At 30.7% G+C, this 19457-nt stretch overlaps 1 protein-coding gene across 8 annotated transcripts in view; it reads right to left on the bottom strand.

Annotated features, from left to right (window-relative positions):
* The window catches only part of LOC108903388 (tensin-1), a 627358-nt gene that overhangs the window by 221748 nt on the left and 386153 nt on the right, over window positions 1-19457 (bottom strand). The window contains exon 2 of one of the 8 annotated variants that reach the window (XM_018705549.2): window positions 18701-19152. The exons of 5 other annotated variants lie outside the window; for them this stretch is intronic. In XM_018705549.2, the coding sequence (XP_018561065.1) occupies window positions 18701-18772 (72 nt within the window). In that variant the 5' untranslated portion in view covers window positions 18773-19152. The remainder of the gene's footprint in view (window positions 1-18700; window positions 19153-19457) is intronic. 2 more of the 8 variants (XM_018705551.2, XM_018705552.2) reach the window with 2 other exon arrangements.

The following is a 19457-nucleotide window of genomic DNA, read 5'->3' as shown; positions in this document are numbered from 1 at the left end:
CCGAATAAGAATGACAAGTAAAGAAGGAAACCATAACATTTTTGTGGATATACATATTATTTATAAATTTCTTTGAAGTACCGAAAAAAGTTTTAAGTATAGTACAGTATAAGTATTTTTTGAGTCTCCTGTAATACCGACAATACTGTATACCTAGTTGATCTCTCATTCAGAATAGGAGAATTATGTTACGCGTTAATATCACGGTGAAGTCAGCGATTGTCAACAGGTTTTCTATTAAAAATTGTGCATATTTGACTTTTTATTCGTATTGTTTTCGCAAAAAATGTTCTACACAGCAAACTATATCGCTGCTTAATATTTATAATTTTTCATATTTCCAATAATTTAATTTTTAATTTTTTTCCCGGAATTAAAGGTAATAGTTCTCTTTTGCACCACATAATTCAAACACAATCATAAAGAGATTAAACAAAAGTTCTTTCAAACGCGAATCAGTTTCATCAACGATAATAATAACTTCAAATTTAAATTATTGTATTTCAATGTACAGAAGGAAAGGAAATTACAATTTTGAGACGCTCTATACCAGCATAAAGTGAAGATAACCACTTGGTGTTTAAGATTATGAGAATATTTGTAAGTAGATGCTATTTTAATGGAGTCTCCGCATTACCAACGCCGCAAATATTGATTTATTATGGATTCGAATGAATGCAAATGAGTTATAAGCAAACAGTCTCATTAAGAGAGGAATATTCTTAGAATATACGCAGAATCGTAAACGTAATTTATGGCTAGCTTTACCTGGAAGGAGAACACCCAGGCTTTACGTCAAACAAATGTCAAAATCTTATAGGAATAATCCTTAATGTACAACGCTCTGAAGCTTTTTAAAATTAAAATTTTAAAGGGGTTTATTATTTTACAAATACAGGGTGTTTCTAAAATAAGTGCTTTCCTTATAACTAAGCAACTGAAAGTCTAAATGCTTCTGTTTTCGAGAAAATTAACTATAAATGTAAGCCGACCCTGTGCATCTTGTGCACGTGCGTTGTGTGTTACACTGTTACTCGCGACATTGGTCAAGAAGTGGGTATATCTAACAGTACCGTGTGGCGTGTACTACGAGAACAATTACTACACACCTATCATGTATAAAGGGTTAAGGCATTAAATATCAATGATTTTCCAGTCCCGTGTGGAATTTTGCCAGTGGTTTCGACGTGAAATAGCATAAGATCCGGATTTTACAAGCAAGGTGCTTTTTACAGATGAATGTTATTTTACTGGAGACAGCATACTATAGATTTTCACAACATTCACTATTGGTGTAATGCAAATCCTCACATTGTACAGAGATCTTAGTTCCAGCAACGGTTTCCAGTGGATGTGTGGTGTGGTGTTGTGTTTTTGGTGACAGAATTTTTACCGACGTTTGGAAGCATGTTTATTAGCACATGGAAACAACTTTGAACATTTTTTGTGGAGCATGTCTGTTGGTAAGTAATTTGTTTATTCGTTTAATTTTTGTGTTACTTTTAAACGAGATTTGAATAAATTTCAGCATTTTCGAACACAAAATTTAAACCTTCAAAACCATCATCAGCGCTTTCGAGCTGCGGCGCGCGGCAGCTTCGATATCAAAGGTACAACTGTCTGCAGCACCAGGGACGGCTTTAAATTTGTATAAACCTTCATGAGAACATTTTTTCAGTTTAAATTTCAGTTTAAAACATAATTGTTTGGACTATCAATTGCTAAATAAAAGTTGCTTATATTCGTGCCCTCTATCACCCTTTTCAAGGAACGCAGTTATTTCATAAACACCCTGTATATACAGGGTGTGCCATTTAACATTCCCGCTGCCAATATCTCCAAAATGAAGAAATTTATTTTAGTTTCGGAAATTCGGGTTGTTAGGTCCCTCAAATAGCTTCAAGTTGTGGTTAGAATTGTTATATCAAATCTTTATGTAGAGATGGCGTGGCGACACTAAAAAGTTTTGTGTTCACTGGAACGTGGAAGTCCATCCGAAAGATCGTTAAATTTTGAGTAATTTTTGTAATATAATGTTTTTCCCTATATTTACTCGTTTTCGAGATATGTCGACTTCAATATGCAATGCATGATATAACAGGAAAATCTATTATTTTATTTAAATCACACAGACAAAATATTCGTTTAAAATATTGTTATAATGGCTTTATTCACATCACATACTAACTAACAAACAATAATTTATAAAAAACAAATGTTTAACTACAAAAAAAAATTGTACAATTATAAAGGGCAGAGACGAACCGCTGGAAAAAATGCAGTCATAGGTGGTTCATGTCATTTGTTTAAAATAAAACAATGACATATGACACATATTAGTTTTCCAATAATTACAGTTTATCAGCTTGCGTCCTTCAATTTAACTATACTAGTTTACCATTGTACAATATTTTTTCTGTTGTTGATCATTTGTTTTTTTATAATTTATTATTTGTTGGTTAGTATGTGGTTTGAATAAAGTCATTATAACAATATTTTAAAAGAATATTTTGTCTTGGTGTGATTTAGATAAAATAATAGATTTTCCTGTTATATCACACATTGCATATTGAAGTCGACATATCCCCAAAACTAGTAAATATAGGGAAAAACTTTATATTACAAAAATTTCTCAAAATTTAACGATCTTTCAGATGGACTGGATTTCCACGTTCCAGGGATAAAAAAAATTTTCAGTATCTCCCACGCCATCTATACAGAAAGATTTGAACTAACAGTTCTAACTACAATTTGAAGCTATTCGAGGGACCTAACAATCCCAGTTTCCGGAACTAAAATAAATTTCTTTATTTCGGAGATATTGGCAGCGGGAGTGTTAAATGGCACATACTGTATATGAATAGCTAATCCTAGCATAATCCTACTTTTACATAGATTATCTAATCATTTTTACGAATACGTTTCTTTTTACCATTCTAACTCCGACCCACCCCGTAAGTTGGTGAAAACCATATGGTTTCTCTAAGGTTCGTTCACGTTTCAAGGAATACACATTTAATTTCTCCTCTTGCGTACGCAAAACATGTCTAAGTAGGCTCGTCGCACCGACAAAGAGCAAACAACGTCCAATCATATCGTCCATTGGGCTTTTTATGAATTCCGTGATTTAACAAGTTTTTTTGTTGCGACTTGATTTGTATTCAACGCGTAATGTGCAGTCCTCGAGGGCAGTAGTGTTTATGTTCGTTTGCTATTTTATTACGCGTAGTCTGTCAGTGGATGACCGCAAGCCTTTGTCCTCTACAGGATGGAATATTTTGTCATATTTAATGTGTTAGCTGTGAGAGAAATAAGTGGATGTGCGGAACGAATTCGTATTGGAAACGACCAGGCAGGAATAGAGAAGTAGAGCATGCAACCAGAAAAACACTCGGGGAATAATAGAGGAATGCAATCGTGCAACAGAGGCGTTCCAAGGGGCGAGAGGGAAGAGTAGGGAAATCGTAAAAAGTTTGCTAGTCAATAACCAGAGTGGCACGAAATTGTCAAAATTTCATCATAATGACAGAAATGAAAAATATTGAATTCCAAAAAATTTGATTCATTGGGCAAAAGTGTGAATACTAAAATATAATACAAAAAAAGTGGGCTGGGATTAATTTTAGCAAGTCTGTATAAATACAGACTTGCTAAAACAGGGGTCGGCAAGTAATTTTAGGTGGGGTCCGGATACTTTTGAAAATTTTTAACGCTGTCCAAACGCGGTTTTATTTTAATTTGGACTCATATTTAATCTGCTTACTAATTAAGAACTCAAAATACTCTCACAATTGTAAAATACTAGAAAAAATGATAAGATTGGCACTTAAACGTAAAAAACATTTTTTAAATAATTTATTTGAGTAATTTATACTTTCAAAGAATTTTTGGCGGTCCAGTATTTTACCTTCCGCGGTCCGGATCTGGACCGCGGTCCGCCAGTTGCTGACCCTTGTGCTAAAACTTAAGGAAATATTCAATTTAATAATTTTTTTTAAAAATCACGGACTCCAATTTTAAGATATCTTGTGTTAAGCACTTGAATAACTGTATAATTTATATTAATTAATTGATTGATTAAATTAGTCATTTTGACTATTTTATAAGTATACACCCATGAAACCACCTCTTCATAATATTTAATATTAGATTCGCGTTACATCTGATCGAGCATAAAGTCATTCTCCTAATAATAGAACCATAGTAATTCCGCCCAGCGAATTGGTATGTTCGCGTTAGGTTAACGAAAACAATTGCCGAATACGTATTCAAATCAGTCGGGGGTCAAAGGTGACACGAATTGTTGGACCTCCTCCCTATTCAGCCAAACGATGTGAATGAAAGCAGACTGTATACGAGCGACAACCATTTATGTACAGAGTGCGCTTTATAAATGCTAGGTTTGATTATGATTTTGCAAAATTTTGGATATGCACTGCCGTGCATAAAATTTTGTATATCTTACAGGTGTACTAAGCATTTTAAGACTAAGCATATATCTTCATACCGTGACTCTTTTATATCTTTGGAACAAAGAACTATGAAACAATTATAGGTATCTAATATATTAATTGATATACTGAAAGAAATGGGCTTATTAAACTGTTTATCTAGAATAATGTGTATAGCGCATATTAAAACTTTTATAACCAATATACAACTTTTATTAAAAAAAAGTAAACATCTCCATACTCATTATTCAATCAGTTTAACTGGAAGGTGCTTAATACACCTTATGCATCTATGAAATAAAGGTTATAATGAATTACTTATACATTATTAGGTGTTATAGGCTTTATATTCCAATTGTATAGTAGGGAAGATTTGTTGTATAAAGACCAGTATCCGAATTTGTATAAACAATTGTATTAACAGAATTATTCGTTCTTATACTGAATATGTTTCCGTTTTTAACGTGTAAAACACATCTTATAATGGTTAAGTGATCGTCACCTCTCGGTGCATAATCGGTTATGATCGTTGTTAAGTTATATTCATAGTCTTGTAATAATAATCATATGTCAGACCCGAGAGCGAAGTGCGCCGACTCAATAAGAAACCTGGCTATTCCAGCCGCTGATTTAGGGTTCGCCGCACGAGCTCATCCCTTCTCTTCTAAGATTTCAGGAGCATGCTATGCATGAAGCAGAACGGTACTCAGATATGTTATACAGTCCACTTTTATTGTCCATAGATGTTCAATCATTGTCAAAATAAACACACAAAACCACAACGTCTTTATTATTTTTACTCAAGAAGAGAAAATACAACAATCGTAAAATTTCCGACAGTCCGCTGTGCATCGACTTACACAACGTCTAGTTTGATGAAAATGGACAGTATATGCACATATTTTGTGGGATACATGATCATATCGCGTTGTGTGAAATGGAAAATTATTATGTAAGTATCTAACTGTTTTATGGCTTCTAATTGTTTTGTTTTTTCAAATGTAAATCTTGTCTAAATCTTAAAAATTATTATTTTGTAGGTTCTATTAGAAATCGCTGATGTTAAGTTTTACATAAGATGGAGGAATAGAAGGTTAACGGTGACAAAGAAAAGCATGGGTATAAAGTCAATCAACCAGAGGAAATAAAATTATATGGAAAGAAGCTCAACCTTTCTGGGGATGCTTCATTCTTAAGGTGGAAGAGTTATAGTGCAAATTCTCATGTAATACAAGAAAATACGGGTGCATCGTTGCTAAGAAAATAAACTGGACAGTTTTGGGAGCGATTTGTCATCATTTTTAGTGCTTAAAAGTATGTTTTATGTATGTTTACATTAGAACCTTAGCTTGTAATTACAGTTATCCAATAAAATTTCTGAAAACTTAATGACATGTTTTTAACTCATACAACAGTTTAATACATTTATTATTATAAAACTTATAACCAGTACTAGATGTTCTAATAACGATATGGAACACTTTAATAACAGTTATTGCTATTATTTCGCAAAGGGTATAAAAAACGTTGTATACCTACTAGTTATACAATAATTTAATAAAGAATAAGGTTTATAGTCACCATACAACTGTGCTAGCAATACGCGTTTTATATCCAATATTCACCTGTTTAACTGTCACATATAGTATACAATGGTCTTATAATGGTATATAGATTTTTAATAAAGAATAAAACGCATTTCTTTCAGTGTATATTGCAATATTTCGTCTTCTATAATCCTTAATTTGGGATACCTCTGAACAAACTATTTTAAACCATGAGATCAAAATAATCACCAAAATGTTGCATGCTAATCTAGGACTGAATAGCAGTATTTCGAGGAGACGTCAATTAATAACGCCCCTATGTTAAATTATCTGTTTTGAGATGGATTTTTTAAAAGGAACTACCAAGTGAGCAACATTCGAAGATGTATGTTCCTTATACCTAGGCATTACATTACATTATATCAACGTACAGATGCTGCATTGGAATTCGTCTGTGTTTATCGAAAGTTTAGTGAAAAATTAAAATGTTTTATATTTTGCCGGAGGTGCAGTGACATAATTACTTTTTCGAAATTTTGCCGGAGGCGCCGGTGGCAATAAGTGATTGAATCGAATATTTTCAGAATGTGAAAAAATTGAAACGCTATCGATACCGAACGTACTTGATACCGCAGACCACATATAAAGTATGTTTTTCATTAAGTGCCCATCTAGTCTCTCTAGATTTAAAGTACCCATCTAACAGTGGGACTATACTTTTTTGGGGCCACTGAGCACGCTGGATGGTTAGTTGTTCTCTAATTGTAAGTAGCTTCGTTATTGTTGAAAACTAGAAAATCTCTGAAACCCCAGGACCTAGAAACGAAAGGGTTCCACCTCAAGATCTGCCAGGGTCGTTATAGACGAAGGTAATAAATATTTTTAGATAATGGACTGGGCAGTGTATGAAAATTGACAAATAATTACAGTTGTTGACACACTTGTTGCTGAACTCAATGTTATAGGGTTATGTATAAGTGGACTGTATTTATCGTACTTTTGGGATAGCCTAGTGATTGAAATGATAGAACTTGTAATTGGTAAACTTGTATTGGAGATGAGAAAACATACAACTTCCTTCTTCGAAGGTTTAATATGTACTGCTCAACATGAGCGCTTTTACTTTACATTTGTCTGTCTCCAGAGGGAGCCATCTGACAGTGCTGCCAACTGTGGGCTACATTGCATCATTTTAAATTTCTAATTGGCCCCAACAACAGTGCTCATCAAAAATTTAATTAATCAATCAATTAATTAATTCATAATTTATTTATTTAATTAAACTGCTAATCAAATCGATGGATCATATTATACAGGGTCGGAAAGTCCCCATGGTTCATCGGCCGTTACGTGAGAGCGATAAAGTAAGTGATAGAAATCCGTGCGATAAAGAAAGTTGGCTATAATGAAGGTGTTTAATAGTCACCGCCCATTTCGCCCTTCCACAAATAAGAAGTGGATCTTAAATGGGCGGTGACTAATAGACGCCTTCATTATAGCCATCTTTCTCTATCGCACGGATTTCTATGACTTACTTTATCGCTCTCACGTAACGGCCGATGAACCATGGGGACTTTCCGACCCTGTACGTACTTAGAGCCGCATAGTCGGTTTTTCTTTAAGCGGCTTCATTGATAAAAGAAAATAGAAACATATTCTAGCACCAGAATCATTATAGTCTAAGAGAATTTTTTGAGATCATGTTGTTAAATGTGCATTTTAAAATGCTTTTCTAAAAACAGGAGAAAATTAAACAAAAAATAATGCGGCAAATTTTGATTTTGTTAATGCTTAGCATTAATTTCTCTGTAATTATCTACGTATATTGAAAATTTTGCGATCCCAACTTCAAAAAAATAATTGCCAAATACAAATATATGAAAAAAAAGATATAATAATTAAATATATGAAATTTGGTCTATATAAAATTAAAAACTGAAATGGCCAACTATCTGTTTGATATATGAAAAACCAAATTAGTTTTATAATTTTTAGTTGCAAAGTGTCCATTGTCCATTAAACTCCTACAAAAATAATGAAGCTAGTTAGTTTTATTTGTAATTAGTGTTAAAAGATAATTTTTTTAAAGTCATTTAACCTTTATAATCTAGACCCACAGTTCCTTAATTAAATATACATATTTTATTAATTCTCAGCGATATGCACCTAATAAATAAGTATATCATAGCGACTATCTATAACGGCATCTGATTTTTTTGTTCTCGTTGAGCTTAGCAGTTCGAGATAGCAAATGGGATAATCCTCTTATAAATGACACACCTTGTACACAGAAAACCGTAACGGACTCTTCATCGAACAGCTGCCTGCCAAGCAATGTATGTGCATTTTAAACGATATAAGTCTGTTGACAAGTCATTCCGAAAATTCGCGTTGTTTACTGATTTTCGTTCGTAAATTTGAGACCTTCAGTTTTCAAAAAAGCAAGGCTTTGTCGATTGAAATGGAGTAACTGTTGCGTTAAATCAAAAAATGATCGTCTTGTAGAGAGAATGTTTCAATTTGTTTCAATAATACAGAAAAATTAAGGCAGCTAAATCAGGAAAAAGGAATGTCTTGTATATGCGAGTACATCATTAGAAATTTAAAAGGTCATATCATATCATAAACATGATTTTACAAAATATTTTTATCTTATTACGTACGACATAAATACAATAGGATAGAAATGTTGAAACAATTTTATCAGTATAATAATAAGTGACATAAAATTTATAATAGCTATCAGTTTGCATATTTACTGTATTACATATGATTACGGGAACTATGTACTGAATACTTATTGTCTTTGTAAAACAGAAAAATATGACCGAAATACGAGTATAAATGCCATGTATTCATTTGCGAAATTAAAGTACAAGTCCAGTCCACACATTCATTTAAAAAGATAATAATCGACACATGCAATTATTTTTTTACATTCCCAAGTTCAAGTTTATGTTACGACAACGTGAGTATTAAACAGATAAGGATCGTTCGACGCAGTAATAAATTTAATATGCATATAGACATGAATAAATATGCCAATATATTTATAGTGCAGTACCTCAATCTTAGACTGGCCATATATTAATAATGTAACACGTTGCATTCAAATTCTTTCGGTATGGATTATTATTTTCAAAATAACGTTACTGCAACGTATATTGTCTAAAAGACAGGGCAAATATTTTTATCAACGTACAAAACAGGCGCTCAGAATATAAAACAATTTTTTCTTCTTTGAGATACATTTTTTTAAACCAAATTTTAATCATATATTTTTCAAAAAAACCATGTAATGTGTGAAAATCTGATGTACTTTGTACGTCGTTAAAAATTTGTATATATGATTATGATATATGATATGATATATGATATAACAGGTATACCATGATACAAGTACCTATGTGCTATGATATATGATGTGATATATGATATAGGTATGATATAGATATAAGACGATAGAAGTATATGATGGCATATGATGTGATATATCATATATACGATATGATATGTGATATGATATACGATATGATATAGGTATGATATAGATATAAGATGATAGAAGTATATGATATGACATATGATGTGATATATGATATACGATATGATATATGATGTGATATATGATGTGACATATGATATGATACATTTTTCATACAGTACACTAAAAAATTTCATTTTACATAAAAATACTGCTCTTGTCGATATCGAGAAAATTTTTTTAGAAAAACTCAATTCGCTGTCCCAAAATCAACCAGCTTCTGCTATAAAATATGTAGAGCGTCCGAAAATGAATGCTTCCTTCCTTAAAAAGTTACCTAGGCTATACATTAGGTATTACTAGTTGAAACGAAATAAAAAAAAATTGAATATCGATAACTTTTTAAAGAAGCAAAATTATTTACAATAAGGTAACTTGGTTCTTTCGTTTACGGACACCCCATATATTAATGAACAGAAGCTGTTTGACTTTAGACATGTCGGTTCGTTTATCTGAAAATGACATTTCAAACAAAATTTTACATTGTCAATAACTATTTAGCTTTCTCAAAATCGTACCCGTACCCCAATTACGATGTTATGTGCAAATTATGATGTTTTTTTTTTTGGAAAGATATGACTAAAATTTAAAATCATCTTCCTATTTTTTGATGTTCTATGAGTTCCTGAATATGTGGTACCTTTTTTCAAAACTACCCGTACAAAATGCCCCGCTCTTTTTATGAACTCTTTAGCATAATAAATTTCTAATCTTGAATCAAGTTAATCAATTTAGAATTTACGGTAATTCTTTTGATTACATTTTTCTCAAAATTAAAGAACGATTCTTGTTTTGACAAGTAATAACTTAAACATTTGTCTTTTAAAGACAATTCGCTGGAATATTACGAGATATATTCATCCCAGCAGGTAAGTTGAAGCTCCCCAAATGTAGTTATAAATTAAAGTAGAATTTCTATTAGCTTTAATGACTTGACATAAACTGCGACTGCTTTATTAATACAAAGAGGGGAGCACTTACTAGTAACGACCTTGGTTTCATCAGCATTAGCAATTGCCATGGTACGGAGTAGATAACATAAAAAAATTTGGGCCCCTACAACCGCGGTTTTGATACTTTTTTAGTTAGCACGTAAATTCTAAATTTCGGTCGATTAGGAATTGATACGGCATGTCAGCGTGTCTTTTGTTTATGTTGTTTTATCTGACGAACGCTTTTGTGAGCTTGACCTATTTCAAATGCGAAAATGTGTGTAGGTAAGGTGGTCGATGCGTTTTATGACATTACAGAACTTTTGAATTATTAATAGATGCAGATATTGAACACTGTAAACAAACAACAAACACGTGGCTATTATTTAGAAATGTTGTCTTCTATTTGAGCATTGTAACACCTAACCTTTGATTTCACGTAACTTGTATAAATATAAATAATAATTCTTATATTTACTTGTATTTTAAAAATATAGTTGGTCAAATTTCAGATGTCTTACCTGTTTATTATATTTTAAATGATAAAATTAATTATACGAAATTATATTTGATAAGAAATTCAATAGATAGGGTAATGACATGTATTGTCCATATCCTTTATTTGTTTATTTACTTTTTCTAGACAATTAGGTATAACCATGATATTTATTCTAGACAATTACATATTTATAAAAAAAATTCTATACGCATAGTAACAAGTTTTAGGCCACGAAAGGTAATTATCAAAACGACCTTCACAGCACTGAAATAATATTTCTTTTTTTAGAAAATATAAATGAAGTCAACGGAAGTGAGGCTGTCTATTTAAATAAAAAAACGAGGCGGTCGCCAAAATACAGACCTAATATTGCGAGCAACCATATTTGTTCCTTTTAACATAATCTGTAGTATGTATTAGGGGAAACTGTCTAAACATCCTCTCAATCCTACTTGTCTGCGTTTCGTCATCTCTTTAAATCATTACTGTATTCAGTAAAATAAATAAAATTCTTTGCTGGCATGTATATTGCGACTCAAAGGGAGCTTTAAATAACTCAAATAACTGCGAGAGGTTTACCATTTCAAGCGTCAGTGAATTTTATGGTATGTTCTATACCTAACGTTTTGTAGAATATATTACGTATTTGTAGGTAGATACGTGAATATCGGTTATACATTGTTATCGTTCTTTACACAAATGTGCATTTAAAATTAATAGTAATAAAATGCCATTTATTTACTTTAACAATAATATTTACCAACCACGCGCAAATTAAATTGCAGCCGTAAAATATATGAGAGTTACAAAGAACAAACTAGCTACTAAATTTACAATGCAAGCCAGTGCAAAAATGTATTCAAAGATTGCAAATATTACTTGTGTTATGCACCAGTGACCGGGATGAAACTTCAGTTTCAATTTTATAAAAGATAGAAGAGTGTTATGGAATAGATAAAGTTTTACGGAATATCACCTTCGAGAAAAACTGGTAGCTATATTTTCTGCAAAATTTCTCTCCTAAGAGTATGAATTATTTCTTGCACACTGTTTAATTTTTGGTTCTTTCAATTGTGGATGATTTTAATGAATCTCTCGGAAGAAACAAGTTAAAAGATATTAAAAGAACAGTAATCAAATACGTGATAAAATGACGGTGTTAAAAAATTTGTTTAAATTTAAAAATTTTCTCTAAGCAAGGCGCTATTATATTTTGTTTTTGTTTTATTTAATAAAATTGTTTAAAAAACGCAGCAGATGCTTAAATGCGGAGTTTAGACAAGAAAAATGATATTCACAGTCCCCAAATAAATATAAGCTGCGATTTTGCATTTATCAAGACAACAATTTAAAAAAATCAACTTATATTTTAAATTTATTGAAAATAGTTAAGTAGGATTTTCTCAAAACTATTCAATAATTTCCAAGAATGTGGAAGTTAAAACTTAAATACTACCATGATATTTCCTTGTGAATGTCAAAGTAATCAAAGTAATTGTTTTTATTAACTGGAAAAGGTTAGGATGATCTCATGGTCAGAGAAATTTAGAGTACAACAAAATTCATCCATTCAAAACAATGTTTAATTATAAATTGCCAGACGGAGATAGTGGTTTTGTTTAAGTGGTCGAGAAAATGATTGAAAACAGACTCTTATCAAAATATTTAATTTTCTGGCGAATTGCAACTAATACAGTCGTTTTCGTACAAAACTGTAGGTACTGGGCTAAGAAGTATCCAAATTTTCGATTGATAATATTCAAAAATATAAAAAATCCCATAAAATAATTGTTGCTTACTTTTTGGACGAAAATCTTAATCAAGATTATTTATTTGAAAATTCTCGACAATTTTGTACGACAGAAGTATACAGGGTGTTCCGGTACTTGATACAAAAAAGTCGAGTACAAATGGATGCGGTCAAAATAATATCAGTTCTTCATATAATTTTTTTTCCATATGGGCATTCGTTAACAAGTTACGGGCCCTCAGAGGTGAAAATGAAAAAGTTATTTTTATTTACAGTCTCTAAACTATTAACTTCAAACTTCAACAAATGTATTATAATAAATAAAAATAAATTCCTATAATTTTTTAATTTATTTTAAAATTTTTTCTCTAGCTAAAATCATTAATCTACAAATCCAAAATCTGTAAAAATTAAAGAATAAGACAATATATCACTTAAATTTGGTGATCGATAACACATGCGTATAGCTTTTTTTGATGATGTAAGTGAAAATTCATTATGCCCAGAACGCCAGAACTGGTTAACAATGGTTAACAATGAGATGACGATCGCAATCTGCCTGTATCAAAACTAAGTTCCCTGAAGAATTTGCCAACGATAATACCTTCTTGGTTCAACTCGGTAAAATTAGCAGTTTAGGAAATATTTGTGATTTTATGTCACAATGTACATCGAGCGGCGCATCCACCATTTTTTGTGTTTAATTTTTATTGGACATAATTACTATCTTAGACCCGTAGAGATCACTTTTTAAGACAACCTCATAATATCCGAGAAAAATGTGCAAAAATAATTTAATTTTGACGAAACTTGTGAAAGTATACCTTTCTGTGTCTTGAATATCTACAATTTTTTTTTAGATAAAAAATAAAAGTTTCCGAGATATTAATTTTTTCCGGTCTGAAACACTATTTTTTCAAAGAAAAATTCTACTCAGAAAATCATAATTTTTTTCGTTTTGACATACTTTTTGGTGAAATAAAAACAATCTGTAGAGTTCAAAAACATGCTCGAAAATGCAAAAAAAAAATAAAAAATTACTTGCAACAATGAATTTTTCAGTAATTGTTGATAATTTGTTTAAATTAAAAAAAATCAAAAACTGATTAAAAAAAATAAAAGTTCGGGAACGTGTTGCCACCATAAGAAAAGCAATAGCGTCTGTATACAAAGAATTTAGAAAAAGCCAGAAAAAATGTGTATTACTCGGAGATCTACAGGTTAAATAGTTATTACTTTAATATACGTTTTAAGTTGATTAATTCCAGTTCTAATTTGTTGTTTTTATATTTTACTTAGAAGAATCTGATTTTATAAATTATGTAATTGCAAGGAAAGCGTTGAATATATAATAATTGTTTATAATTATTGTTTTTTTTTTAATATTTTTACCATAACCAGGTTTTCAATTTTTTTTTGTGTTTATATATAAATTTGCAAATAGGTGTAGTTTGAACAATACTGGCAGAAAACAAAAGAAGACAAAGGATATTTCATTTCCCTCTTTACATGTAATATATTTTTTATGATGATTTACGGTTGTAATACACATTTTGATACTTTTCAAAATGTACTAATTTCTGAATCAATCTATGTTCAGGAAGCTGTAAAACGTAATAGAATACCATTTTCTGTATATGTATTAATATTTTTTACTCTTTTATATATAAATTATCACAAATAAACTCGGCACATTAAATTGATTAATTCGCAAAAGTTATATAAATAAATTGTGAAATAACTTTGAAATATAATTTATAGTATAATATTTAGGTTATATGCCCAATAAGATAGCTTCTCAAAATAGTCGTTTTAATGTTTCAGAAACTCTAGAAATAAATCTTGTCATTAGAGGGAAAGTAAAAGATGAGAAGGCAGTAAAGTTTTATTTAACCGGAATAGCTCGAGACTAAGCATCTGGAAAATATTTCTGTTGGAAAATCAATCTAGCGGAATGAAGAATTTCCCAACTGATACTCGTATAATAATCCTACTTTATCCAACAGAGGTTTGGAAATGTAGCCTCGTGTAGAATTATATTATATTTATAACAAGGAGCAATATTTTTTAGGGCTATTACTTTCAGACACAAAATTAGGTATATTTTATTTTTTCATTTCTCTTACGCCTTCCAACAAAAAAGTTGCTAATCTGATTCTATGATATTTGGAAAATTGGTTGAGACAAATATCACAATGAAAAGTTGATTGCAATAGTAACACGAGAGGTTATAACATATTAATAATTTTCAGGATATACAGAGTGTCTACTTTTATCTGTGTATAAATCCATAAAACCGTTATTCTTAGGATAATGAACTATGGAGTAGAAAAAGAGTTAAGGTCTTTGTTATATCCAGTTTGTGACGCCTGATTGAACATTTTCACTTACTTCTTTAGCAATAAATTTTAGTTCTGCCATAAAATATCCATTTAACAAGAGTACCAACACAAAAACATGTACAAACAATATCGGACACAACTTTAACTATCCTGCTATCTCAAAGTACTATCCATTTAGTACTAGCAATTACATATACATATTATAATTGTGCATACTAATTGCATTAAGACCACTTGTCATTTCTTGCACGGCTGTAAAATCCTTTACATGGGGAAGGTGCAATTTGCAGAGCTGCTTTGTAGATAATTATATGTAAATCTATTTTACGGCCCCAATTAACGTAAGATCGTAATTATAAGTTGACCTCAAAGGTTGTTGTTACGTATGCAAATAGAATTTTGTGAAATGAACTATTTTTATAATTAAAATATATGTATTTTAAAATTTTTAAACTTTACATTCTGCTTGTAATGAAATTATTTCCAAATTTAGTCTCAAGTAGAAACAGATTTATGTTAATTCGTGGAAAATTAATTTGATTGACTCTAATTAATTATCTCTTATAGTAAATGATGCAGTTATCTCCTTTAAAGGAATCAACAACATAAACACCAGATGGAAATATGACTTATATCTAGTCTAGCTTAAACAATCAGCGAATTTTGTTACATAAACTGACCTTCGACAGCGGTGATTGATAGTTTTAAAATAGCATTTATTGATATATTTACAGAGAGAAAAATGGATTTAGTAAATGATGTAAATTACCTACTTTATTCTAATTCTCTAGAAAAGTCGGCAATTATTTGGTTAATTATATTTTATGATTGGAGTGATACGTCACATTATAATATTTGTGCGTATGTACGTTTAAAAAAAATAGTTTTTCGCCGATCGACATTAAAGGCGTAGTTTTAGTGACAGCTGTCAGGCACTAAAGTGTTACATTTACTGCCTATGCATTAGAATCATTTTTACTGCTGTTAAATTAAAAATTAAAATTGTTGCTTAACGAAAGTAATTCTATTTATTGTAAACATTTATAGTGATATTAGAACAGCATGTAAGGGATCCATTACCCTGTTTGTTTTGAAACATTTAGGTACTTACACTTAGTCTATGTAGGTTGAAGTGTTTTATGGTTTATAAAGTATTCAATCCTGCAAAGTGGTGGAATTACATATTTAAAAAGAAGCTCCCACCACTTGATGTACTAGTAGTAGGGATATTTATTTTGCTAACAACTGATTTACGAGTTAAGGACTCCTCAATGTAGCCTTCAGCTACCGTAGAAGATTTCCATCTAGCATTTTTAAAGTTGTGATATCAGCCCCTGAATTTATTAATAGTAGTAGCTGAAGTTCTACGGAAGCAATGTTCGGTATATTCGTGAGCATCCTTCATTTTGAGAAACGCAACTACTGGTTTTGGTGTTGTCCCAAATGTCTGAATTCCTATTAATTTATTGTATGCTTTACCATTTCAATTATGTACTATCTATTTGTGTACCTAGGGCTTGCGATACTATATTTCCGATATACAAGGTGTTAACGAAATAAGTATTCAAAATTGTAGAGTATGTAAAATATATCGAAATATGATGACGACCTTAGTAGAGATTTTGTCAGTGGCGGCCCCTAAGGGAGATACAGCCCCTTGAAGGTGTAACTCAGGAAACAGTTTTTATTGCATAACTTCAAAACGGTTTAATATTAAATCACGACATTTTGGGGTTGTATTACTATTTATATCCTTAATAAACGCTATAATATACAAATATTATATAAAATTTGCTACAGGGGCCTAAGAAAATGCGGGCTCATGCGGCAAATTTTACAAAGTGTTTTTTACGTGTTTTTTTTTATTGCCTCAACCGAAATTATCAAAATTGATCATATTTTGCATAAAAAAAGGTACTCTTGTTAGATTTTAATATATTGAGCTGTTTTCTAGTACTATTGTTAGATTTTAATATATTGAGCTGTTTTCTAGTAAAATCCATTTCAATAATTCATTACTAGTTTCAAAATTTCTACTGCAAAATAAATGTATCAAATTGTGCCATGAGAAAATTATTTTTATTTAATTTTCCTTTTGTGATAACACCTTATTTTTGTAGTTGACAGAATGATCAGCAACGGCAACATATTTTCCAATACCTTCAATATCTACAATTTTTATTATTTATCACATCGACACGTCCCAGATATGGCAAAAATCATTACCATCTAAAATAATAATAATCAGTATTCTTCGTTTAGGGGCTGGAAGAAATTTTTTAATTTGTTCATTTTCCAAAACGCATGAATTTTTAACACGATATTCATCCGATTGGCGTTTCAAGAATGCTTTTAATTCTAGATAGTTTCCAATATTGATGTTGAGAAATTTAAAGTAGTTCTGAGCATCGAATATATTGACCATAATGAGGAAGATTTCATACTTTTGCTTAATTCAAAAAATATAGCAATAGTACATTTTCTGAAAAAGACAATGTTATTGTCAGCCCGGTAATCATTAAATTTTTTATATGTTTCAGATTCAATAATTTTTGGCGGTGTTAATGTTAATTTCGTCCATCTCAAATAATAAATAGTTATTTTTATGAATTTAAATAGGAACAATATGGCGATTTCTGTGTACCAATCGTCTCAGCAATCACAGACGACCTGATGAAATTATTATTACTCATAAAAGAAGTATACAATTTCAATAATATAAAATAAGTAGCTTTGCTTGCTATTATGATAAAATTAAAATTGATTGGCGAAAAAATTATGTGTTTAACTAGACAGTAAAATAGATCTAGTGCCTTGGCCACATTAAATCATGTACATATAAACCGCGGCATTAAATCATGTATTTTACTGGCTAGTTAAACAAATAACTATTAAATATTGATAAATGAAAGTGATTTAATAAGGCAAATTCTATTAAAATGTAAGGTTACTACAAAAATACATGAATTTTCTAAAAGAATATCAATACAAATAATTATTTTTTCTGTTTAATGCCAAATTTCAAAAGTTGTACTTTATATTTTTGAACATTGTGTGATTATTACCTTCTCATTTATTTTTTGATGTGATGTTAAATCAGCATATTATAAACTTTACTTAATATTATTTTGAGTACATTCAACTCATACAACTATTATTATGTTTTCCTACGTTATAAAAGAATTCGCGCTAGAAATGACCTGACAATATTTAAAAACAGGATGTTTTATTATATATTCGTTAGTCACTATATGTAGTTGAAAAATTCCTCGTTTTATAGCATACACTGTTTGTAATAAAATATTTTACATTTACTACACTATTAACGTACTTTGTTAATTTTACAATCATCAGTAATCTCATGATGCACACGAAGGTAATAATTATAAAGTAGTTAGTAGATATTTTGTATAAAAAAAATCGTTAGCTTAGTTCCTCTAAATGTAGTACATTCGAAATTTTATATTCCACAGCTTCCACTTTTTTATTCATGGGTGTTTGCATAAATCCTTGACAACTAAGTGTGAATAAATTGTTACTACTAATGGACATTTAAAAACCGGTTAAAAATATCTCTAGCTCAAACATTTACAAATTAAGTAATTGTAATCTTAGACATGTTTCCCAAGAAATACCTTTTTAATTTGGCTCAATTCTTCTTTCGTCAGCTGTTTGACTTCTTTTTTCGTCGTTTTGCTTTGTCCCATGTTTACTCTCCTTTATTAGATCACTTAATTTTCACAATTAGCACTTAAAACACACATAAATTTTCCCGGCGACGTAAGAATTAGCACCTTGCGTAGTAGCACTTTTCGAATAAGTCTCTTTTCAACAAAAACGGGCTAGTTCATCGCGCGTCCGCCATTGTTATGTGTTTAAGTAAAGTCTATGCACAATATTTGGATTAAACTTGAGCAAGATCGTTGTATATTTCGTCATTTTTTATCTCCCTTGTTTGTTTAACCTTTTTATACGGTGAATATGGAAAAATGGGATGCTAATTATAGTTGCAGCATATTTCATGTTTGCGCCTACAGCGTATAGTGTGTAGTTTAGAATAACTTGCGGTCGATACGAGTGTTTATTGCTTATTGTAAAATTAATGTTAATTAGTCGGTTAAATGACAGGTACAAGGATTACCACTTTTTCATTACGTAGAGTGTCCAGTTTTGTGACATTTGTTGGATATTTTTTCTGGTTGTGGTCATAGCGCACTTGTTGATTAGTTAGAAAATAAATCAAATTCGTATGGTGTACAGAGCGATGTAATATTCCACTAGGATCCATGCAGGTGATTCTTTGACCAAAAATAAGAAAAAAGTCGCCAAAAATAAAACTTTATTACGTTTTAAATTAATTTCAATTATTTTACGTGTTTTCTGATAGATGTC

The sequence above is a fragment of the Anoplophora glabripennis genome, unplaced genomic scaffold (assembly GCF_000390285.2).
Source record: "Anoplophora glabripennis isolate ALB-LARVAE unplaced genomic scaffold, Agla_2.0 scaffold52, whole genome shotgun sequence".
Classification (NCBI taxonomy): domain Eukaryota; kingdom Metazoa; phylum Arthropoda; class Insecta; order Coleoptera; family Cerambycidae; genus Anoplophora; species Anoplophora glabripennis.
The sequence above is the reverse complement of the archived record's forward strand: the minus strand, read 5'-3'. Positions and strand labels throughout refer to the sequence as shown.